At 41.6% G+C, this 26,058-nt stretch overlaps 1 protein-coding gene across 2 annotated transcripts in view; it reads right to left on the bottom strand.

Moving 5' to 3' along the window:
- Positions 1 to 14,194: 14,194 nt before the first annotated feature.
- cd37 (CD37 molecule) overlaps positions 14,195 to 26,058 on the bottom strand; it is a 50,066-nt gene continuing 38,202 nt past the window's right edge. The window contains exon 9 of one of the 2 annotated variants that reach the window (XM_029120036.2): positions 14,195 to 15,006. In XM_029120036.2, coding sequence (XP_028975869.1) covers positions 14,947 to 15,006 — 60 coding nt within the window. In that variant the 3' untranslated portion in view covers positions 14,195 to 14,946. Of the gene's footprint in view, positions 15,007 to 23,185; positions 25,169 to 26,058 lie in introns of those variants that run through there. The other variant, XM_010867078.4, reaches the window with a different exon arrangement.

Below are 26,058 nucleotides of genomic sequence, written 5' to 3'. Positions count from 1 at the left end.
CCAAAAAAAGGAGTAGAGGTGGCTAAAGGCCACCTCCTGTCCTGTCCTGGCTATGCCCCGAGCCCAGCGCAGAGATGGCTAGGGGCACAGCCAGGACGTGACATAGCACTAGAAACACTCCCATGCGGTGAACCTATTGAGGAGTGATTAATGTAGGATTTTAAACAGCTCTGTATTGGTGAAATTGGTTTCTGTGCTAATGTCTGTGCGAAATGCGAGAAAGGGGTCTTGTTTGTTTTTTCAACAGTCGGGGAATTGAGCCCCTCTGTCTCCTCGTAGAACCTGTATAGGGGAGATTCGGTCCTGTGGGCTAGTGGTGAGCAGACCTCGGGTTGATTTCCAACCATGTAGAAAAAGCACTGATAGCTTAGGGGCTATATCTGTTGTGCATCTAAGTGAGGGGGTATAACCACATGCTATGCTCAGAGGACCTCATGTATTTTGTCAAGCTCAATGTCCACCAGTTGTAGAGGCTGTAGAATGGAGTAGGGATTGCTACTGTAAAAAGCCCAAGTTGTTGGACAGCTTGTGGTTTGGTGAATAGTAGAGTTAATGAAGCTGTATATGGGCGCGCACCAATTGTCCTTGATCTGTATACGATCATGGCCCAAGTCCCGGGTATTTGTGAATATCTGGTTGTTGTCGACCTGGTAAATGCATTTTCCCTTTTGGTATTCCCTGTGCATGAGGGCTTCCGAATGGCTGTATTCTATATTTTTTGGTTAAATATTTGGTCTTGTTTACCGAGATTGTTGTTTGCTAGGTTTTGCTTTGTTTGGTGTACATTTTGTTTGGGTGAACGCATTCATTGCTTCGTTGATGTGATTCTCTGGCGAGGCCCACTCTTTCGGCCTTTGCCTATGCGCCAAAATGAATTGCTTTCCCGTGTTGTGCTGTTAGTTGGTACACGTGGAGATATTATCTGATGTCTTATGATTCTATACAATAATATTGTCCTAAATGTAATTGGTACCATGATGCTTTCCTAATCTGGTAAAATGTAGTCTTGTGGTTTCATTATAACAGGTTATAATATTGTGTTTCTCTCCTTGTATGGAGTAGTAGAATGAAGAACCACGTGGTGATAGTAGTAGTAAATGTAGGGTATAATGTGTCAGCATGGTGATTTATAATCCTGGAGGGCAGGACTTCCAGATTGATGTGACAGCTGGGTGGGACATCTGGTGTGACGTATGGACATCCTGTATGAATGTTAAATCCCCAGGCAATAAATAAGTGTTGTGTCAGCGGCAAGATGATTGGTCTTCAACAAAAGGGTGACAGGGTCCAGCAATTCTGTAAACCCTAGGTTTTATCTTCTGACAACTGTTACAGATGGCCTACAACCGGTGGTTGTTAACCTTTCATATTTTATGGGGTGATTGGCGTGGTTTGTCTATTTAAACCACGCAGATATCGGTGATGGTCATTCAGTGTTGCCTGAGTAAACCTACCTACACAATACAAATCATGGCGGATTGTGCAGCGATCAATGTTTTAGGTGAAACACAATTGAAAGCTAGCATCTTAAATGCAGCTCAGCGATTTGGTAAGAAATTACAAATGGACAGCAGAGATGCAATCAACATGCCAGCCCCACAGAGTTTAACCCAAATCCATCAACTACACCAGGATATGTTAGCACAGGAATGGAAATTGGACGATGGTCGGATCTGTGGATACATTTTCAACCCAGAGCTACTGGAGGTTGCATTTTATGAATTACCCGAAGGCCAAGAGTTTATGGCTGGTGTGACTGATCAAGTGGTTTTTACCCTGAAGCACAGCCTTAAGCTAACACCGTCCTCAACACAGCATAAAACCAGACATCCCGCCTGTGACTATCAAGCAGTTGGAAGAATTTACGAAACATGTCTCAAGACTACAACCAAGCGGAGATTGAAGAACCCAAGGCTGAGGACTGGCTGTGTGAAGCCTTCTACAGAACCCCTGACCCCGACAGCTCGATTCCACCAGCATACCTAACAAGAAACTACCATTGAATTGACTGGATTGGTGATCAGCTAGGTCCTCTTAATCTGTCCTATCTTCCAAATGATAACAAGAGTTATCACAAAATGTACAAACACCTTGCACCAAAAGTTTTAAAGATCATCAAAGCAACATTAGATATGATTCTTGAAAATGTTGTTGGGGCTATTCTCCACAAAGAATGCATTGGATGTGAAGTGGACCACCCAAGCCAGACAAGACATTCTTGTCTCGATCCGCCCGATTATTTTTTTGAGACCCATTATGATGACATCCTGGAGACAGTTTTAACACCATGACTGAAACATGTGTTGGTCAAGGCTTTGAACGCATCGGGCCATCACACACCGATGACTGATGCTCACTCAGCCGCTGAGAACTTTCTGCATGAGCTCAAGTTGGAGCCAAACATCACACAGAGACTGAGTGAGAACCGGGATGAATACATGGACAAATTTAATGAGGGTGTTGTATGCGACGCAGTGACGTCATGGTGCGATGAAAGCAAATAGTCTGTTGTCTAAGGACGAGTAACTTCAGTTCTCGTGTTAACATGTATATAAACAAGCCCTATGAAAAATCTGAGTGTTTGTGTGACTTTTCTGAATTTCTTGGATGTGTAATTTTGAAAACTCAAATAAAACGATGTTAAACAATTATTGCTTGAAACATTTTCAAATGGTGAGAACAAAGACTTGGGCACCTGTTATGTTTGTTTACGTATGTAACAGACGTGTGTGTGTGATAAAAATGTTGAGGAATGATGCTGTGGATGTAGATTTTATTTCGAAACTGATCAACAGAAATCTGAATGTGTGTAACTTTTCTGAATTTCTTGGATGATGTGTAATTTTGAAAACTGAAATAAAACAATGTTAAACATGTATTACTTCACATTATAGCCCAAATGCTCTACGATGTCTGAACAGGTTATGAAAAGTATTTACTTTGACCCGGCAAACCCTGGTGTTTATGTAGGTAGAAAAGGTTTGAAAAGAGCGTACTTGGAGAAAACCAGGGAGATCCTCAAAAATGGCTAGGCCGAAGACTGGCTGCTCGCCCAGTATACATACACGCTACACAGGCCTGTAGCTATACATTTTCAAAGAAATAGAGTTATTGTTCATGATATAAATTCACAATTTCAGCTGGATTTGGTTGACATGAGTGCTTACAGGGGGAAAACGATAACATGAAATTTATGTTAACATGTATTAAGATCATCATCATCTTCCGCTTATCCGGGGCCGGGTCGCGGGGGCAGCAGTCTAAGCAGAGATGCCCAGACTTTCCTCTCCCCAGACACTTCCTCCAGCTCTTCCGGGGGGACACCGAGGCGTTCCCAGGCTAGCCGGGAGACATAGTCCCTCCAGCGTGTCCTAGGTCTTCCCCGGGGTCTCCTTCCGGTGGGACGGGACCGGAACACCTTCCCAGGAAGGTGTTCCGGAGGCATCCGAAACAGATGCCCAAGCCACCTCAGCTGACCCCTCTCAATGTGGAGGAGCAGCGGCTCTACTCTGAGCTCCTCCCGGGTGACCAAGCTTCTCACCCTATCTCTAAGGGATCGCCCAGCCACCCTGCGGAGAAAGCTCATTTTGGCCGCCTGTATCCGGGATCTTGTCCTTTCGGTCATGACCCAAAGCTCATGATCATAGGTGAGAGTAGGAACGTAGATTGACCGGTAAATCGAGAGCTTCGCCTTGCGGCTCAGCTCTTTCTTCACCACGACAGACCGATACATCGACCGCATTACTGCAGAAGCTGCACCGATCCGTCTGTCAATCTCCCGTTCCATCCTTCCCTCACTCATGAACAAGACCCCTAGATACTTAAACTCCTCCACTTGACGCAGGGACTCTCCACCAACCTGAAGTGGGCAAGCCACCCTTTTCCCACTGAGGACCATGGCCTCGGATTTGGAGGTACTGATTCTCATCCCCACCGCTTCACACTCGGCTGCAAACCGTCCCGGTGCATGCTGAAGGTCCTGGCTTGAAGGGGCCAACACGACAACATCATCCGCAAAAAGCAGAGACGAAATTGTGTGGTCTCCAAACCTGACACCCTCCGGCCCCTGGCTGCGCCTAGAAATTCTGTCCATAAAAATTACGAACAGAACCGGTGACAAAGGGCAGCCCTGACGGAGTCCAACATGCACTGGGAACAAGTCTGACTTACTGCCGTCGTACAGGGACCTGACAGCCCTTAGCAAAGGACCCAGGACCCCATATTCCCGAAGCACTCTCCACAGGATGCCGCGAGGGACACAGTCGAATGCCTTCTCCAAATCCACAAAACACATGTGGATTGGTTGGGCAAACTCCCATGAACCCTCCAACACCCCGGTCCCCCTTCTTAAAAAGAGGGACCACCACCCCGGTCTGCCATCCCAGAGGCACTGTCCCTGATGTTGCACAGGCGTGTCAACCAAGACAGCCCCACAACATCCAGAGACTTGAGGTACTCAGGGCGGATCTCATCCACCCCCGGTGTCTTGCCACAGAGGAGTTTCTTGACCACCTCTGTGACTTCCGTCAGCTGCCTCAGGAGTCCCACAACCCAACCAGGCCTGATAGGACTCCTTCTTCACCTTGACGGCATCCCTTACTTCCGGTGTCCACCACCGGGTTCGGGGATTGCCGTCTCGACAGGCACCGGAGACCTTACGGCCACAGGACTCAATATCTCCAACCTCTGTCGGGATCCAGTCGGAGCTCTGCCGGAGGTGGGAGTTAAAGATCTTTCTGACAGGAGACTCGGCCAGACGTTCCCAGCAGACCCTTACAGTACGGTTGGGCCTGCCGAGTCTGTCCAGCTTCCTCCTCCGCCATCGGATCCAACTCACCACCAGGTTGTGATCAGTTGACAGCTCCGCCCCTCTCTTCACCCGAGTGTCCAAGACATACGGCCGCAAGTCAGATGAAACGACAACAAAGTCGATCATCGACCTGCAGCCTAGGGTGTCCTAGTGCCACGTGCACTGATGGACACCCTTATGCTTGAACATGGTGTTCGTTATGGACAAACTGTGACTAGCACAGAAGACCGCTCGGGTTCAGATCAGGGGGGCCGTTCCTCCCAATCACACCCCTCCAGGTGTCACTGTCGTTGCCCACGTGGGCGTTGAAGTCCCCCAGTAGAACGAGAGTGTCCCCAGTCGGAGCACTTTCCAGCACCCCTCCCAGAGAATCCAAGAAGAATGTATTAAGATGTATTACCCAATTTTGATAATGTCACCAGTAAGTCTGTTTCTCTTCTAAAGAGTTCAAACAAGTCAAAAACCCATTTCAAACAGCCCCCCACCCCACACACTGGTGTTTGTGTCAGTGAGTTGAGCACTCCAGGGGGTCTGTACCTCTCTTTTTGACTATGTAAAACTTCTCAACTTGGTATCCTAGAATAGATCTTGATGCAGAATGACTTTCTCAGTATTTAGTAAAACATAGCCAACCTTAGTAAACATGTAAGGAATAACAAAATGTGCTCCCTGCACCTTTTTACCCACTTATTCCATAATGCATGAGATTAATATGATAACTTCTAATCAAATATCAAACAAACTGAACATTAACATTCTCATAGTCCCTATTCATCCCATCAAATTAGTTACATTTAATTAGTTAAAATGGTAAGATGTATTCTACTCAACCATACCCAAGTTAGGTTTTACGTCAACAGTTTCCAAAAACCCAAATTAGACAAACACTGTGAACGGACACTAAGGGATGCCAATTTTAACAGATGCCAATTTTCCGTTATAACTATGTAAACAGAAAAACTCAATTCATCATGTAACTCTTTAAATACCTATTTAATTTGCTTTGAACTCTTAAGTTCAACAATTTTTCAACATAGATAATTTCATACAGAAAATGACTCCAAGCGTGAAAGCAGAACCATTACAGGACGGACATGAAAAGAAATTTGATATTTGGGATGAATCTAACATTCATTCAGTAAAGAGTCGCAAACTGAATATCCATCAAAAACAATATTGAAAATGACAAAAACCCAACATCCACAAAAATAACAAATGTCACACGTTCGCTTGTGCAAAGGAATTATAAACCATATAACCCATAAACAAAGTTGTCACACCCAGTGAAACTCCTAAATTAGCGTATCAAAATTTGCATTTCTACAAGCAATGGCCAAACTAAATTGAGACAACACAAACATCAATTAACCTCCTAAAGTTTAGGGAATTTTGCCAAATCAGATGCATGTCTATGTTATTGAAAATAGTGGTGATCAGACAAAATTAAACCCACAACTTTCATCCCTATTTCATGCACAGACATCAAGATTGTTCTAGTTATTAACAATGGGGGACGACTGTAGGTCTCTACCCTCACTACAAGTACCATTCAAAACCAAACATTTTGACATGAAAGCTATTGAAAGGAAAATACATTTAGCTTGCTCTTAACGTTTAATTAACACAAAACTGAACATACTCATGTTGGGAAAATCACCACAGGTGAGAACAGTCAGAACACTGGAATATAACCCTTAGTGCTAAGCTACTTTGATGGGAAAGGTTGGTAAAGGCCAACCCAGGGGGTCTGCCCCACTTCCTGGAGCCAAGGAAAGTTTCCACACAAAAACGTGACAAGGTCTTCAGACTGTCTGTAGTAAGAGACATCATGCGTCCAACTTAGCCAATATCCCACGTTAACTGAAGGTTCAGAGTTATTGCTCTACCCATCTAATATTGTTGCTGTTTGTAAAAAAAACGCTTATCTTATCAACACAGCAACAGTAGGGGGAAAAGACTCTCAAGAAAGCCTAAGTTAACAGAGAACAGATGCATGAAGTCACTAAAATCAAGGAACAATCAGGGAGTGATCCCCAGGATACTCAACCTAGATCTCTAAATACAATCACATCAATCTAGCCCATTTGTCAGTTTACCAGGTTAGAATTTAAACGCCAGTAACAAGAATCAGGCATAGGTCTGAAAACACAAGTATTATCCCAGTTATCATTGTAAATACAAACAAAGTGAAAATACATTACTTAAATAAACCCAACTGAACATTTAAAATAAGACATCTAATTTTACAGGCTTCCGCTATTCAGGGATAAACGGGCCGTGGCCATTTTACCCTCTGTTGCAGGCTATGACTATATTGGCTGCAAATCCAGTTTTCATGGAAAACAGCGTGTTTTCTTAAAGTTAAAGACTATCGCCATTGTTCTGCATTCTACTCCATACAAGGAGAGAGAAACAGAATATTTTAACCCCATATAACGAAACCACAAGATCATATTTTACCAAATTCGAAAAGCATCATTGTACCAATTTCCAATCTATCCCTCTAATTAGTCACCAGCTAAACACTAGAAGGCAAGTTTCAATTTCGTGGAGTCAGCGCTTAGGCAAAAGCCAAAAGAGTAGGCCTCGCCAAAGAATCACATTAACGACGCAATGAATGCGTTCACCCAAGTGTACACCCAACAAAGCAAAACCTGGCGAAGGCAAAACTTCCAGGTTAACAACAATCTCGATCAAATATACAAATATTCCACCAAGGAATACAAAATACAGCTAGTCGGAACCCCCGTGCACAGGGAATACCAAAATGGACAAATACATTCACTAGGTGTTGACCACAACCAGATATTGACAAATGCCCGAGACTCAGGCCACAATCTCATACAGAAAAAGCACAATCGGCGCGCGCGCATATACAACTTCAGTAACTCTACTATTCGCCAAACCACAAGCTGACCAACAACTTTGGCGTTTTACAGGAGCAATCCCTACTCCATCCTACAGTCTCTTAAATTGGTGGACATAGAGCTTGACAAAATCCGTGAGGTCCTATGAGCATAGCATGTGGTTATACCCCACCACATTGATGCACAACAGATATAGCCCCTAAGCCATCAGTGCTGTTGGCTTATGGCTCTTTTGTAGAATAATGAAGGACCCAAGTCAGGGGGAGAAGCATTCCTTGTTGTTTATTCACAAAATATAGTACATGTCTGTCTTATATGTTCTGCCTTCTTCCGATCTCTCTCTGCGTGGTCTTTCCAGATGTCTCTGTGTTTCTCCAAATGTCTTTGTCTTTAACAGCATATATATACTAGACAAACCTATAGCACACTGGCTGTCTTCCAATCATATAAGTGCAATGTATGTTCCACCCTCCCTATGTTCCTTGGACCCATACAGGAATGTATGGACAAAATGTATGGGGGATGTGTGGGGTAATGAACACCACATGTCCAACCATTGACCTTTGTGCAGTTTCCAAGCAAGGAAAGAAAATGGCACATATTTGCAAAGCAGTACTCTGTGTTGTGTCCTCTAACAAAAGTATATCAGGAAAATGACATGCTTTCTCACAATTCCCCCCTATGACATTGAAGCACTACATTTACATGTCATAACAACACGTCTGTTAAGAATAATAACACTACCCATGTAACAATAAGAGAAGGAAAACAGTTACTAATAATACAAATAATAAAGCAAGCTAATTCATCTCACATCCTAATGACGTAAGAGGTACACTTGTGGTTACCTATATATGCATATTAAAATTAGAGATAGACGGTGGGAGTGATGGTACTCTTGTCCTTTACAACACAAATATCAATCACAATGGTTCTATTTGGCACATAACAATTGTGAAGAATTCTTCTTCCTGTCCGTTGGTTAATTAGGATGGTCTTGATGCTGATCCCATATGTCACTTTATCTGTGTAGAGTCAGGAAAGACCAGGATACAGTTTGTGTTGTCGTAGGGTCAGGTAGATAATCTGCATAACCTGCAAAAAGAACAAAGAGAGAAAGTGAGAGTATGGGTGTTTCTATGTAAAAGGTAGATTATCAGCCTCAATTTTGCTAAATGACAGTTGCAGTGTTTGCATAAAAAGGTATCAGATTCTGATCCCTTTCTATGCATCTTCACCCGAGATGGGCCCCCGGTTGCTTATTGCAACCGGTTCTGTAGTCTCAAGGCTCTGCTCTTCGTCATGTTGTACCACTTTGCAATGAGTAACATGTATCCACCTTGGTTTACCCTGTACCTTCACTGCTGATCTAGTGACAAGTAAAACTTGGTAAGGGCCTTCCCACTTTGCTCCTAATGTTTCTGTAAGGTGTTTCTTTATCATTACCCATTGTCATGGCACTACATCATGTCCCCCCCTCTGGGGTTGTTCCCCACGGTTCCTTGACCTGTTTGTCTGCCTCTGCTACTGATTCTGACAGTTGCATACAGTAATTAAGCATAGTATCACTCATGATGTGTATATCTGCTTTTCTCAGGTCTAGAGTGCCTGGCAGTGACATAGGCCTGCCTGTGACAACCTCAAACGGACTTAACCCTGTAGTCTTGTTGTGTGTAGCTCTTATACTGCACAAGATGGTAGGCAGCGCATCAGGCCACGCTATCCCTTCTTGATGCATTTTTGCTAATCTGCTCTTCACAACCTGGTTTTGGCGTTCCACATGACCACTTGATTGTGGATGGTAAGGGCAATGTAGTCGCCAGTCTATGCCCAGGAGGCGGGCTACCTCCTGACATACTTTCCCAGTAAAGTGAGTTCCTTGATCAGAGTCCAATTGTTCCGGTAATCCCCATCTGGGAATTATTTCACGGATCAGAACTTTTGCTGTGTGCTGTGCTGTCCCTTTCTTGGTAGGATAAGCCTCAACCCATCGTGAGTAACGGTCAACAATTACCAACACGTCTTCAAATCCTTTACTCTTAGGCAGAGTAATGTAGTCAAGCTGTTAGTGTCTGAAGGGTCCTGGCGGGGCAGGTGCCCGACGTGTCTGAGCTTTCACTTTTCCCTTTGTATTGTTTCCCATACAGATGTTGCAGTTTGCTACGATAGCTTCAGCTTCCTTCCGCACACCAGGGTTCCACCATTTTCCAACAAAACGGTAGATTATTTTGTCAACGCCAACATCCCAATGAGTGAATCTGAGTTATTAGGTATGGGAGGAGTGTGTTTGGTGCTACCCACCTAAGGCTGTATTTCCACACACCTTCTTTGTTGAGTTTGCATCCTGCAGACATCCATTCCCATACTTCATCTTTTGGTGCATTGTTCTGCATTTCTTTGATGTGTTGGAGAGTGTCCACTGTATATCTTCTCATGAGTCTGGGTGATAGTGGTGTCCGCTTGGCAGCTGCCTTCGCAGCCCTATCCGCCAGATCATTGCCTTTGTTCTCTTCTGTGAGAATCTTGCCATGTGCTTTTGTTTTCATGATTGCAACTTGAACTGGTAACTGGAGAGCTTCTAGTAGTGCCATTACTTCTGGTCCATTCTTCACGGGAGCCCCAGTCATGAATCCTCTATTCTTCCAGATCTTTCCAAAATCATGTGACGCCAAATGCATACCTTGAATCAGTGTAGATGTTTGCTGTTTTCCTTCAGCCTGTTTACATGCTTCTGTCAGAGCCACTAGCTCTGCAACTTGTGCTGATGTTCCTACTGGTAGAACACCAGGCGGGAGCATCAGGCGGGAGCATCAAGGTGGCAGGATTAGAGGGTGTACCACGCTGTATGCTGATATTAGGCGCCTCTAAGACTGTGGACCATTTGTTCCAGCGTGCAGCTGTAACTTGTGCAGCTCGATTCATAGTCAAGAGAGTGTGCACAGCATGTGGGCATTTGATGATAAGCTGTTGGTCAAGAACAAGAGGTGATACCAGGGATACAGCAATGTAGGTGGCCTGCATAGCTCACAGACAAGGACCCCAGCCTAAGGCTACATCATCCAATTTCTTAGAGTAGTAACCCACAGGCTTTTGGCGATCTCCATGGTCTTGTGTCAGAACTGATGTCATGTAGCCATCTTTTTCAGCCACAAAAAGGGTGAATGGCTGTCCTGAGTCAGGAATGCCCAGAGCAGGGACTGACGACAGTGCCATCTTGAGTTTGACAAAGGCATCTTTCTGTTGTTCTGTGAACTGAACTGGATCCTTTGAGTCAGGGTCACCCTTCAGGAGATCATTGAGGGGTTGTGCTAATTCAGCAAACAAATCCACCCAACATCTGTTGTAGTTACACAGGCCCATGAAAGAACGTACATCTTTAATGGTAGTGGGTTCCTTTGCAGCTTGGATGGCCGCAGTGCGACTTTGAGTCATTTCCCGCTTCCCCTGTGAGACTAGCTGCCCTAGATAGGTGACCTGTGACTGCATGATTTGTGCTTTGTCAGGGCTGGCCTTGTGACCTTTTGCATGTAGATGGTCCAGCAGTGTTTGGAGGTCCCGTGCATGTGTCATCTCATCTTCAGATGCCAATAGGATGTCGTCCACATATTGTATGACAACTGAGGACATTGAAGGCAAGTCTTGTAGATGCTTCCGCAACGCCTGATGGTATATGGAGGGGCTATTGTGTAGACCCTGCGGTAGGCGTGTCCATTGATACTGCTGACCGTCTACAGTAAAGGCAAGCCACGGTCTGACATCAGGATGTAATGGTACTGACCAAAAGCCATTAGACATGTCAATTACAGAAAAAACTGTGTTCAGGTGAAAATAGTAGATGTGTCTGCCACCAGTGGGGTGAGTTTAGAAATGGTTTCATTTGCGTTCCTGTAGTCTACAGTCACACGACATGCACCTGTTGGTTTTTTCACTGGCCTGACCGGGCTATTCGATGCAGAATGTGTCTTTTCCACAACACCCATGTTATGTAAATCTCCAATAACTACCTTAGTTGCAGCCATGGCTTCTTTACTGATAGGATATTGTTTTGTGCAAGGCGGTGCTTCACCTATAAGGCGTACAGGGTCCATATCCAATTTACCACACTCATTCTTTTTGGTGGTCCATATAGGGTGGTCTTTTAAATTAGTTGTTTCAACCTTTCTGAATCGCCAAGTCACCTTTCCTTCATTGATGTCCAATGTGGAGTCCAGTTTCATGATAACATCAAGGCCCAAGATAGGCTGATCAAACGGACCAACCCATATCTCAGCATCAATCGTCATTGGACCAATAGAAAAAGATAATGGTTCTGTTTGTTGCATGTCTGTTTTCCCCCCTCCCACACCCGTAGCTCTCATCTTCTTGCCGTTGTACACAGGATGTATATGTTTTACATAGGATGTGGGCATCACAGTAACTTCAGCTCCTGTGTCCACTAAAAAATCAATCGGGTAGTTGTTTACCAACATATTCACATATATCCTATCAGACTTCATGTGTGCTCCAGCAGAGATGGGCCGTAAGAGGGGGTCTGTTAGTTTCCCTCCACCGCTTCCAGCAACCTTTGCTGTTGCTCATGAGAGAGTTCTTAAAATGTTTGCATTAACATTGTGTCATTAGGATTGTTGTTCTTTTTCCCAGTACCTTGGTTTCTGTTTGAACCTGTCTTGGCCCTTTTGTTCTTCTTATAACAATCCTGTTCCCTGTGGCCAGGGATTCCACAGTAGTAACACACTCCTTGTATCTTACTTGGTCGATTTTGAATTGCTTTAGATGTGTTTTATACCTGCATCAATCTGATGACAGGTGGCCAAGTGACATTGTGTTGATTCATGTCTCTATCCAGTCTTGCTAAAGCATCAGCTGTTTCTCCATATGTAGCTTTATCCCAGTTTTTAGTAGTAGCAACATGTGTTTTTCTCAGATGTTCATGTATGGATTGCATCAATTGATGAAGAATAGCGCCATTTTTTATGTCAGTGAGCGCATCATCATCCTCCACTCCAGGTAAACCACTGTGTCTGATCACAACAGCCCTAAATCGTTCTTCAAAATCTAAGAATGATTCCTTTGGCTTTTGAACACATCTGGTTATCTCTCCCCAATTTGTGATGACATTGGTCAAGTCTTTGACATATGCCTGTACTGCCTTCCATCCACTTCTGTTGGCCGTCCTCACATAATGCAGTAACCTTGTCTTGTAACAGCATGGATTCACGGTTTATCAAAACAAACCCAAGGAGTTGCACTCCATCCATGGGATGCAAATTGTAGATTGTCTTGTAGCGTTTAATAGCATCCCATGTCTTCAATCCCACCTCACGGGGATGTTTTAAAGGTTTAGACCATTCATCAAGTTGTTTTGGTTCAGCAGGGTTATGATAGGTCATTAAAACCTTCTTTCCCCCTTTGTCTGGTCTCACTAACTTGGACTTCAGAGGTCTGACATTTATTTCGTCATCAATCATCATCTGAATCTAAAGAGTCCCAACCAGGGAGGTCACTCCATGTCGGATCCCAGATACCCGATGCTTTGGCTGCTTTTTTCATTTCAGCTTGTGGGTACAATGAGGAGGGGGTTATTTTAACTGAGGGAGGAGCCACTTTGTCCACTCTCTCTCCCTTCAGCTTGTTCAGTTCCTCCTCCTTTTTCTGCTTCTGTTCAGCCAACGCCCTAACATTTTCTTTCTCCTTTCTCACAGCTTTTTCATGGTTATCTTTAAGAAATGTATCATTCCTTTTCCTAATCTTTGATAATACAATCAACGACCAGCATGTTTTTTGTAATCCATCAGACATTCTCTGAATTTTTCCCCATGTTTTCTGTATATCAGAAAGATTCCATAAATTATCTTTTCCTGGAACAATGGCATATTTTTTCAATATCTCTTGGAGACACTCATCTAATTTCAGGCTTTTTTTATGTCATCAGCTAATGATTTACTGATTTCCTCAATTGTAATATTAGTCGGGGCTGCAGTCCCCTTTCTTTCTAATGTTGTTTTTTCAATTAAAGACGTCATTTCTTTTCTCCACCTTACTTGTACAAGATTATTATTGCAATTACTACACGTGTCAACCTGCTATCCAAATAACAAGGACTCCTAGATGAATAACAAAGCTTTGCACTAAACAGTGGCCTATATTAGGACTTTACACATGTCACTTACTACTCAGTCTAGTAAGCACTTCCCATCACAACAGGGAAGATTTCACACTACAGATAGTGTACTTGGATACATATCACTCAATTGCATGTACTATCACAACATATAACCTGACCATTGGTTCTTTAAAAGGTGTAGATTCTGACTCACCAACCACTGTCAGAGGATGAGGAAACCAACTCCCAAATGGGTGTGCACTGTCAGCAATCTTCTCCTCTTGATCACCGATGGATGTTTGATGAATTTGATCTCAAAACCCAACCTATCCGGGTCACGGCACCAACTGTTGGCTTATGGCTCTTTTGTAGAATAATAAAGGACCCAAGTCAGGGGGAGAAGCGTTCCTTGTTGTTTATTCACAAAATATAGTATATTGTCTTATATGTTCTGCCTTCTTCCGATCTCTCTCTTCGTGGTCTTTCCAGATGTCTCTGTGTTTCTCCAAATGTCTTTGTCTTTAACAGCATATATATACTAGACAAACCTATAGCACACTGGCTGTCTTCCAATCATATAAGTGCAATGTATGTTCCACCCTCCCTATGTTCCTTGGACCCATACAGGAATGTATGGACAAAATGTATGGGGGATGTGTGGGGTAATGAACACCACATGTCCAACCATTGACCTTTGTGCAGTTTCCAAGCAAGGAAAGAAAATGGCACATATTTGCAAAGCAGTACTCTGTGTTGTGTCCTCTAACAAAAGTATATCAGGAAAATGACATGCTTTCTCACAATTCCCCCCTATGACATTGAAGCACTACATTTACATGTCATAACAACACGTCTGTTAAGAATAATAACACTACCCATGTAACAATAAGAGAAGGAAAACAGTTACTAATAATACAAATAATAAAGCAAGCTAATTCATCTCACATCCTAATGACGTAAGAGGTACACTTGTGGTTACCTATATATGCATATTAAAATTAGAGATAGACGGTGGGAGTGATGGTACTCTTGTCCTTTACAACACAAATATCAATCACAATGGTTCTATTTGGCACATAACAATTGTGAAGAATTCTTCTTCCTGTCCGTTGGTTAATTAGGATGGTCTTGATGCTGATCCCATATGTCACTTTATCTGTGTAGAGTCAGGAAAGACCAGGATACAGTTTGTGTTGTCGTAGGGTCAGGTAGATAATCTGCATAACCTGCAAAAAGAACAAAGAGAGAAAGTGAGAGTATGGGTGTTTCTATGTAAAAGGTAGATTATCAGCCTCAATTTTGCTAAATGACAGTTGCAGTGTTTGCATAAAAAGGTATCAGATTCTGATCCCTTTCTATGGATCTTCACCCGAGATGGGCCCCCGGTTGCCTATTGCAACCGGTTCTGTAGTCTCAAGGCTCTGCTCTTCGTCATGTTGTACCACTTTGCAATGAGTAACATGTATCCACCTTGGTTTACCCTGTACCTTCACTGCTGATCTAGTGACAAGTAAAACTTGGTAAGGGCCTTCCCACTTTGCTCCTAATGTCTCTGTAAGGTGTTTCTTTATCATTACCAATTGTCCTGGCACTACATCATGTTCCCCACGCTTCCTTGACCTGTTTGTCTGCCTCTGCTACTGATTTTGATAGTTGCAATATACTACATGTCTGTCTTAGATGTTCTGCCTTCTTCCAATCTCTCTCTTTGTGGTCTTTCCAGATGTCTCTGTGTTTCTCCAAATGTCTTTGTCTTTAACAGCATATATATATACTAGACAAACCTATAGCACACTGGCTGTCTTCCAATCATATAAGTGCAATGTATGTTCCACCCTCCCTATGTTCCTTGGACCCATACAGGAATGTATGGACAAAATGTATGGGGGATGTGTGGGGTAATGAACACCACATGTCAAACCATTGACCTTTGTGCAGTTTCCAAGCAAGGAAAGAAAATGGCACATATTTGCAAAGCTGTACTCTGTGTTGTGTCCTCTAACAAAAGTATATCAGGAAAAAGACAGTGCCCTTTCTACTTTCTAACAAAAACACGTTTTGATTTTTTTTTCTTTACATGACGCCATCACGTTAAATTGAATGCTACATAATCACTGTTGTACTTATTGCAATCGCTTAATATTTTGTCTTTCAGGTTCTGTTCTTAAAAACCCAGGTTTGCCATGAATAACTGAGGTCGAGGTTGAAAGGACGGGGACCGCAGCTGGAGGGAGAGACCTGCAGAAGAAGAGGACAATTAATTTGTAGCCTATATAAATCACAATTGTTGGGTGTTTTTGTTTAGGCTTCTTTAGTTTTTCTATGTTTGTTATATTGTACATTCTGTAAATAAAGTTCATACCATAGTCTTTATCTTGTCTTTTTTTATTTTATGTCGGCAGTAGATCTATTAACCGTTGGCAGTAGAGCTAATATACATTGGCAGTAGAGCTATTAAATGTCGACTAAACGACTGGTGAGAATTACAAAAAAAGTTAGCCAGCAGAAATAGGTGAACTTGAAAAAACGGCGGAATAATAATAATAATAAATATAGCTGCAAGCAGCAATTAGGGGTCCAAGCAAACAGAGCGCAAGACAAGGATTGGCCACGCAAGCCAGAGAGTTGCCCCACCAAATTATTTTTGCGTTAGGCGGTAATGAGCGTTTAAACAGATTTTCCGAAACAGTGCCCTCACATTGCCCATCAGCGCCACACGCCTCTTTCGCATCTAGTTCCGACCACAGACACCAAGTTTGGTGACAATCGGACAAACAGTTGCTGAGAAACGCCCTCACTTCCTGTGAAATTTTCAGACGCAGGAAGTTGTTGGCACATGACATATGCAGACCTCCCATGCACTATATTCTGACCACTGATACCAAGTTTGGTGACCATCAGACAATCAGATTGCTGAGAAACGCCCTCACTTCCTGTGAAATTCTCGGTCACAGGAAGTTGTTGGTGGGTGACGTACGCGGACCTCCATGGCACCTCATTCTGACCAAGGATACCAAGTAAAGTGACAATCGGACAAACGGTTGCTGTAAAACTCACTCACTTCCTGATAGGTGGCTTTGCTGCCACTTTTGATCGGCTGCAAAGGGCAAACTATTTTTTTAATCTAAAATCCACCAAGTATCTTTCGTTAGGCTTCACGTGTAGATCATCTCTGCCAAGTTTTGGGAAGATTGGACAAAATTTGTGACCTGTGATTTTTTTTTTTAGGTTTTCCACAAAATCCAAAATGGCGGAAAATCTAGTTCTCTAGGATGGTTGTTCAGCACATGGTCATGCATCATATGACACTGGTTTCATATCTCTAGGCCAATCACAGCATGAGTTATAGGTGTTTGAAAACCTTGAAACCATGAAACCTTGGATCCTGCCATTCATGAGGATGTTACTTTGACACATAGCACCTACTTAAGCATTGTTGCAGACCATGTGCACCCTTTCATGGCTGTATTCCCTGATGGCATTTACCTCTTTCAACAGGATAATGTGCCCTGCCACAAAGCAGAAATGGTTCAGGAATGGTTTGAGGAACACAAAAACGGTTTCAAGATGTTGACTTGGCCTCCAAATGCCCCAGATCTCAATCCAATCGAGCATCTTTGGGATGTCCCCACCTCGCGGTTTACAGGACTTAAAGGATCTGCTGCTAATGTCTTGGTGCCAGAAACCACAGCACACCTTCAGAAGTTTAGAGGAGTCCATGCCTCAATGGGCCAGGGCTGTTTTGGTGGCAATAGTGGGCCTACACAATATTAGGCAGGTGGTCAGAATGTTACGGCTGATCAGTGTATAGGCAGGCCAAAAGCCTAAAGGTTTTTCAAGTTTTGGTTCACCATGCCGATTCAATGCTGGCATTTATATAGACTATTTTCTTGGGGTTGAGTGTTTCATTTTTCTCTCCAGTTACAAAATGTGGTTGAATTTGCATGATGGACAATTTAAATCAATTCATGCATGTTCCTATAAGAAATTAAGCCAAAAGATGAACGAATGTTTGAGTGGACTTGAGAAATTGACTGTTGCAAGGTAGGGTCAACTTCAAAGTGAGATGAAGTAGCAGTATTAGGCACTCTAGGGTCAAATCCAGTGGGCCAGGTTTTGCTTTTGAGACTGTCTTGTACATGGCCCTTGTGAAACAAAACCCTGATCTACTATTTTAATGATTCAGAGGTATAATGTTCACACAATGATCCCAATTAGTCATGTAATAGGTTATGTGTAATAACAACATGGTAGATTTCTGTGCTAGAGAGTCACACCAAAGATTGGAAGGCACTGGTGGAAAGACAAGACTCTCAGCTTTCAGCAAACACCCTGGATACCCAGATAGGGCCCACCGTTCTCGTATAAGACTGAATTTAATTTCAGAGGTACCCCAGATATAGGGTACTTACATTAAGGGAGTTATATTAAGATGACTGACTCTAACCAGTTTTTTCTTTACTTGCATTTACAATGTATTTAATAAAAAATCTTGTAAATACATACTGTACAATTTACAAATCTGCTCGTTTGTAGAAGATAATAATTGTCTTTTCACCGTAATTCTCTGAAATGTTTTGTCTTGAAGGTTAATTCAAGACAAATGAAATGTACTGCATATTCATACATTTCATTATTTTAACACATAATATTCAACGTTAAAATAAATGACATGCATTGTATTGTGATAGTGATGTTGATATTGTGAGAAGCGCTAGTTTTATATTTCATTAACATATTTAGGGCACATATGTTGAGAAGTCATATATGTGCATATGTTTTGCAAGTGATTTCTCCGTGGGACAGTTCAAAAGCCAGCATCCATGACGGTGTGGGTGTGCATTAATGCACATGGCATGGGTGACTTGCACATCTGGCACCATTTATGCAACACAATATTCAGGTTTTGGAGCAACATATGCTGCTACCCAGACAACATCTTTTTCAGGGAAGGCCTTGCTTATTTTAGCAAAATAATGCCAAACCACATTCTGCATGTACTACAACAGCATGACTCCGTAGTAATAGAGTCTGGGTGCTAAACTGGCCTGCCTGCAGTCCAGACCTGTAATCCATTAAAAACATTTGAAATTAAAAATACGAAGAAGAAGACCCTGTTGAGCAGCTGCAATCCTACATCAAGCACGAATGAGAAAACATTTCACTTTCAACACTACAGCAATTGGTCTCCTCAGTTCCCAGAATTAGAAAAGATGATGCAACACAGAGGTATCCATGTCCCTGTCCCAACTTTATTGAAATGTGTTGCCATCATCAAATTCAATGTTTTTTTCCACTAACAACATTTCTAAGTTTCATCATTTGTCTTTATTCTATTTTCAATTAAATACAGGGATAAATTATTTGCACATTATTGCATTCTGTCTTTGTTTGCATTTTACATAGTGTCCCAACTTTTCTGGAAACGGGATTGTAGAAGTATGAGTATGTTTATTTTTGAGTCACGTTAACACTGATAAGAGGTAGCAGACCTACTTCCATTGTGTGTCTTAATAGCTGTATGTGAGTGTTTAAGGAAAATGTTATTAAAAACATTGTCATAGAGAGTAATTTGTGTTTCAAAATATGAGAAAATGTACACTCACCTAAAGGATTATTAGGAACACCTGTTCAATTTCTCATTAATGCAATTATCTAATCAACCAATCACATGGCAATTGCTTCAATACATTTAGGGGTGTGGTCCTGGTCAAGACAATCTCCTGAACTCCAAACTGAATGTCAGAATGAGAAAGAAAGGTGATTTAAGCAATTTTGAGCGTGGCATGGTTGTTGGTGCCAGACGGGCCGGTCTGAGTATTTCACAATCTGCTCAGTTACTGGGATTTTCACGCACAACCATTTCTAGGGTTTACAAAAATTGGTGTGAAAAGGGAAAAACACCCAGTATGCGGCAGTCCTGTGGGCGAAAATGCCTTGTTGATGCTAGAGGTCAGAGGAGAATGGGCCGACTGATTCAAGCTGATAGAAGAGCAACTTTGACTGAAATAACCAATTACCTCGTTACAACCGAGGTAAGCAGCAAAGCATTTGTGAAGGCACAACACGCACAACCTTGAGGCAGATGGGCTACAACAGCAGAAGACCCCACCGGGTACCACTCATCTCCACTACAAAAGTGGACAGTTGAAGACTGGAAGAATGTTGCCTGGTCTGATGAGTCTCGATTTCTGTTGAGACATTCAGAAGGTAGAGTCAGAATTTGGCGTAAACAGAATGAGAACATGAATCCATCATGCCTTTTTACCACTGTGCAGGCTGGTGGTGGTGGTGTAATGGTGTGGGGGATGTTTTCTTGGCACACTTTAGGCCCCTTAGTGCCAATTGGGCATTGTTTAAATGCCACGGCCTACCTGAGCATTGTTTCTGACCATGTCCATCTCTTTATGACCACCATGTACCCATCCTCTGATGGCTACTTCCAGCAGGATAATGCACCATGTCACAAAGCTCGAACCATTTCAAACTGGTTTCTTGAACATGACAATGAGTTCACTGTACTGAAATGGCCCCCACAGTCACCAGATCTCAACCCAATAGAGCATCTTTGGGATGTGGTGGAACTGGAGCTTCGTGCCCTGGATGTGCATCCCACAACTGCAAGATGCTATCCTATCAATATGGGCCAACATTTCTAAAGAATGCTTTCAGCACCTTGTTGAATCAATGCCACGTAGAATTAAGGCAGTTCTGAAGGCGAAAGGGGGTCAAACACAGTATTAGTATGGTGTTCCTAATAATCCTTTAGGTGAGTGTATATTGACAAAGACAAATAGTCATACAAGTGATCATCCTTAATCCCTAATATACAGACACCTTGTAGCAAGTGAAATGCATGGGCTGGAAAATAAAATAGCTTGAAAAATATAGAGTAGGAATATAACATGAAAAAGACGGTCCTGAACCCAATCTTTTGAACAGAAATTTGGTCATGCATTGTCAAAATATCTAGAGAATCTTAGACAGTGTTAGAAATCAGCCGTTTCGTATAGTGGTTGAAATAATGTATTGCGTACCCGGTTGTCAAGGGAGAGAAATTCAATTATTTATTGCAGCATTAGATAGTCTTGGTCATGAGGTTAAATGGGATAAAACAACCATGGGTTCAGCATTGCCAGAAAATAATATAAAAGGTCTGTGACTGCGCTGTCGGTGCAAAAAATTGCAGGAACAGTTTGGGGTTTGCTATTAATGACAGTTATCATATAGTCTGTAAAATAATTACACCACTTGTAATTTAACACATGCCTTGAGTTTTTATACTTTTCCATGGTGGCATGGAAAAGTAGGAAATGAATAGCAAACTATTTAACAACTAAATTCCTCTTGTCATTACACTATACTGCATGTGACTGGGTGATATATTATTTGTAAATCACACTTCAGCACTAGGACCAGGACTCGAACACGAGTAATCAGACTTCAGGCATAGAGTATCTGGTGTATGGAACCCAAACTCGGATTTAACCATCGCGACTCATTACTCAACTCGGACTCGAGCACAGGTGACTTGGGACTCAAATCGGACTGGAGGTTTAGAATAACTAGACTATCTGGATCCACAGCTTGCATTTTTTCCAAAATGTGACAACAGGTAACAAATTCTATAGCTCTGACAAGAAATGTGCATTTTCAATCTGGTAGACAGTGGAGTAGGATCCAAGGTCATGCACGCATTACTGAGGTTTCTATGTTTTGCAATTTTGCAAAGTTTTCAATGCACTTTAAACCCTTGGCTTGTTATTTATAACAATATGAAGGTTGAGTGCGGCTTAGGCACATCATCCACATCATTCTGTGGGCAGTGTGCACCCAGCCGGTCTTGAGTTCGGTCTATGGCAACTTTTCTTGAAATGGTCATGCTCACTGATTCTGGTCAAAGTTGTAAATTTTTAGCCAATCACAGAGATCAGATATACTGCTACTCTACTCTATGTTTTGTAGCATTCCAATTTGATAATATGATACTTGGCTTTGCTTTCGTGGGGCTCTCTGGGAAGCTGCTTTAAGCCAAAAACATGGAAGGTGAGAATTAAGTGTCATTACTGCGCACCTAACTAGCTTGCCTACAATTCTCAAACATAGCATACAGTGGGGAGAACAAGTATTTGATACACTGCCGATTTTGCAGGTTTTCCCACTTACAAAGCATGTAGAGGTCTGTAATTTTTTTAATTTGCATTCTATTGCATGACATAAGTATTTGATACATCAGAAAAGCAGAACTTAATTTTTGGTACAGAAACCTTTGTTTACAGTTACAGAGATCATATGTTTCCTGTAGTTCTTGACCAGGTTTGAAAACACTGCAGCAGGGATTTTGGCCCACTCCTCCATACAGACCTTCTCCAGATCCTTCAGGTTTTGGGGCTGTCACTGGACAATACGGACTTTCAGCTCCCTCCAAAGATTTTCTATTGGGTTCAGGTCTGGAGACTGGCTAGGCCACTCCAGGACCTTGAGATGCTTCTTACGGAGCCACTCCTTAGTTGCCCTGGCTGTGTGTTTCGGGTCGTTGTCATGCTGGAAGACCCAGCCACGACCCATCTTCAATGCTCTTACTGAGGGAAGGAGGTTGCTGGCCAAGATCTCGAGATACATGGCCCATCCATCCTCCCCTCAATACGGTGCAGTCGTCCTATCCCCTTCGCAGAAAAGCATCCCCAAAGAATGATGTTTCCACCTCCATGCTTCACGGTTAGGATGGTGTTCTTGGGGTTGTACTCATCCTTCTTCTTCCTCCAAACACAGCGAGTGAAGTTTAGACCAAAAAGCTGTTTTTCTTTAAGACTGTGGTCCCAGCTCTCTTCAGGTCATTGACCAGGTCCTGCCGTGTAGTTCTGGGCTGATCCCTCACCTTCCTCATGATCAGTGATGCCCCCTGAGGTGAGATCTTGCATGGAGCCCCAGAGCAAGGGAGATTGACCGTCATCTTGAACTTCTTCCATTTTCTAATAATTGTGCCATCAGTTGTTGCCTTCTCACCAAGCTGCTTGTCTATTGTCCTGTAGCCCAGCCTTGTGCAGGTCTACAATTTAATCCCTGAAGTCCTTACACAGCTCTCTGGTCTTGGCCATTGTGGAGAGGTTGGAGTCTGTTTGATTGAGTTTGTGGACAGGTGTCTTTTATACAGGTAACGAGTTCAAACAGGTGCAGTTAATACAGGTAATGAGTGGAGAACAGGAGGGCTTCTTAAAGAAAAACTAACAGGTCTGTGAGAGCCGGAATTCTTAATGGTTGGTAGGTGATCAAATACTTATGTCATGCAATAAAATGCAAATTAATTATTTAAAAATCATGCAATGTGATTTTCCGGATTTTTTTTTTTTATTCCGTCTCTCACAGTTGAAGTGTACCTATGATACAAAAGTATAGATCTCTACATGCTTTTTAAGTAAGAAAACCTGCATAATCGGCTGTGTATTAAATACATGTTCTCCCCACTGTATATTTGTTAGCCAAATAGCTGTCTGTCATTATTCTGAAAATATTAGCAGCAAATTGTTGACTATTATTATTTTAACTTTGAGTTTAAAAGCACAACGTAAAAAAGTACCCATTCTGTAATGTAGCCAACATTTATTTTCTTGAAATGGAGGAAGACCGTTTTAAAGTTTCAAACTTTGCATCCCTGGCAACTATTTTGGTCACACCCATAATGGTGAAGAAAAAGAGATGGTCTCATTGAAATGCACTCATTTTAGTGTCAGATTATATGGCTTAAAATATCTTATTTTCATATAATGATGTATTCAGCCCATATCTAAATGGATATCTAAATCTGACTTTTGATGTGCATGCAAATATGACCCATTTGAAATAATAAATACTGTTCACCGCTTATGTTATGATGATGAAAATATCTAAATGTATTTCATAATTTCAAAGGAACAGTGCACAAACCAACAATTTTGTGTTAATGGTTCAGCTCTTTTGGGCAGAGCTGCACATAGTAACTCGAGAAAAATAAACTTGGTTTCTAATGTTAGGCGTTTTGACACCATTGAGGTGTTGATGCTCTCGGACCTGTTCTGCCATTCCTTTCACATCCTTGCATACACGTGAGTCATATGTTTTAGCATTTAGGAGGCTCTTCTCCAGCTTGAACTGGAGGGCTTCATCATTTAACTCCTTGTCCATAATGTTGTTGGTTATTTCTGGGACATATTTCCTCCATTGACAGTGGGTATCTTTTAAGGAATGTGCATTTGTTGTAAGTCAACTTAGTGAATATCTCTGTATAATTTATTTGCTTCTTTATATTTAAACACACAACCATGTCAAATTTCACAACACTATTTTGGTTTTTGCTAAGTTTTGGTTTAAATCCAAATTCTGCTTTGCATGTATAATTTTCCTGCAGTCTCAATTAGGTGTTTAAAACATAGTCATGTTTTACTTTTTATGGGTGCTAGAAAATGAAGGGTGTGGATTCTAGACCACCCTCCTCTGATTAAAATATAGTTCACATTTGAAACTTAACATTTAGAAAAAAAATTGTGAATGCTGGTCCATGTTTCCCAATTTAGAATATATCAAAATAAAAGCTTCAATGGTAGGCCATCCTTCAGAATATGTACTTTTCAGAATATGTACTAGCCACTGCATGCTTTTGTAGGAGTTATTGAATTACATTATTACATTGTGGAATAAAAAAAAAATTGGCACATAAACAGCAATAGATAATGGAAATTAAAAAAATCACCAAACAGTATTGATATTTTGAGAAATCAACAAATTATCTACAAATAAATGGCAAAATAATAATCATCATGTAGATACATAACATTTTCTATCAAATAATAACATTTTATTAATGAAAATTAACAAAACAAATAATAAAATAGTTTTTATATGCCCAAGTCCACCCCATTTGTTGATTATATTCAAATTGGCTTTCCCCTCCTCACTTTGCTCATTGCTTCTCAGTGAAACAGCTACATGGTCTAGGGAAAGGTCTAGATTTTTCTTTTCTTTCAATCAGGCTTTTTTTTAGGGTTTGGTCTCAATATATTCCTGTGATATTGGACCATGCAAGGGCTCAGGCTTCAAATAATTGGGCTTAGCTCAAACAGGCCTGATGACAACGTTAGGTCAGACAGGGTTATTTCAGCATCAGTTGAAACCACACATTAATTGGGACAGTTTATATTACAAAATTCACAGTAATTCATCATAACATGTATTGGACACAGATGTATTCATGGCTTATATAAATCCTCATATCAGCCTTGAATTTGTTTTATAAAAAGCAATCAATTATTGCTTCCTGCAGTACTTCGTCCTCCTTTACTAGTGATACATCAGCATGTTGTAATCCAGGGTGGTCCGTCTATACAGACAGATTGAAAGGGTCATACCACATAGCTGGAAATGGGGAAAGAGAGAGAGTGAAATTAAACATTTAAATTTTCATTTTCATTTGACCATTAGTCTTTATTTATTTATTTTTAGCATTTTAACATTTTCATGTTTGATATGATTTGATATTTTATTTTCAAACACTCAAAATATTATAACAAGGTGATAGGTTTTATTGTAGGAAAAATAAACAACTGAAATAAGTTGCTTGCATAAGTATACAACCGATATGCTGTGGAAGTTCCTGTTCAAAAATATGAAACAAAATGCCCCTACCGAGGGCACAGTAACAGTAACCCTACTATTGGCCTCCACCTATAAACTAATAAAGTAGCAGTCACACAATTTTTGTGTAAAATCCTCACTGTGGCTGTGAATCTGAAGGAAAATGAACGCTAAAGAACATTCTAAAGTAATGTCTAACTATGTGGGGAACCAAATAATATCAGTCTGCCAAATGCTTGGATGCTTCAGTCAACAAAAACAAAAAACAAAAAAACCTGGAGCATATTTGCCAAGAAGAATGTGCCAAAATCACTTCAGACACTGTATGCAAAGCAGGTACATACTAAAATAATTAAAGCTGTTATTGTGGCAAAGGGTGGCACATGCAACATATGCAACACATGCAACATATGTTTTTCAACATAAAACCAATGGTCCTGCATTAAATGGCAAAAAGCTCATCAGTGTTTCATAATGCCTTCATTAACACTACTTAAATGTATTACAAAGCATTTATAAAAAAGTCCTGTTGAATAAAGGGTTCATTAATAAGGCATAACTGTGTGACATAAATGCCAAATGTGACATAACCTGCTACATCGAATATGACATAAACCACTGCTTTATAAATGGTGGAATAAGCCATGTTTAATAAAAGTTTTAAAAATAAT

Source organism: Esox lucius, chromosome 5 (genome assembly GCF_011004845.1).
Source record: "Esox lucius isolate fEsoLuc1 chromosome 5, fEsoLuc1.pri, whole genome shotgun sequence".
NCBI classification, from domain to species: Eukaryota; Metazoa; Chordata; class Actinopteri; order Esociformes; family Esocidae; genus Esox; species Esox lucius.
Note: the sequence above shows the minus strand (reverse complement) of the source record. Positions and strands in the feature narration are given on the sequence as shown.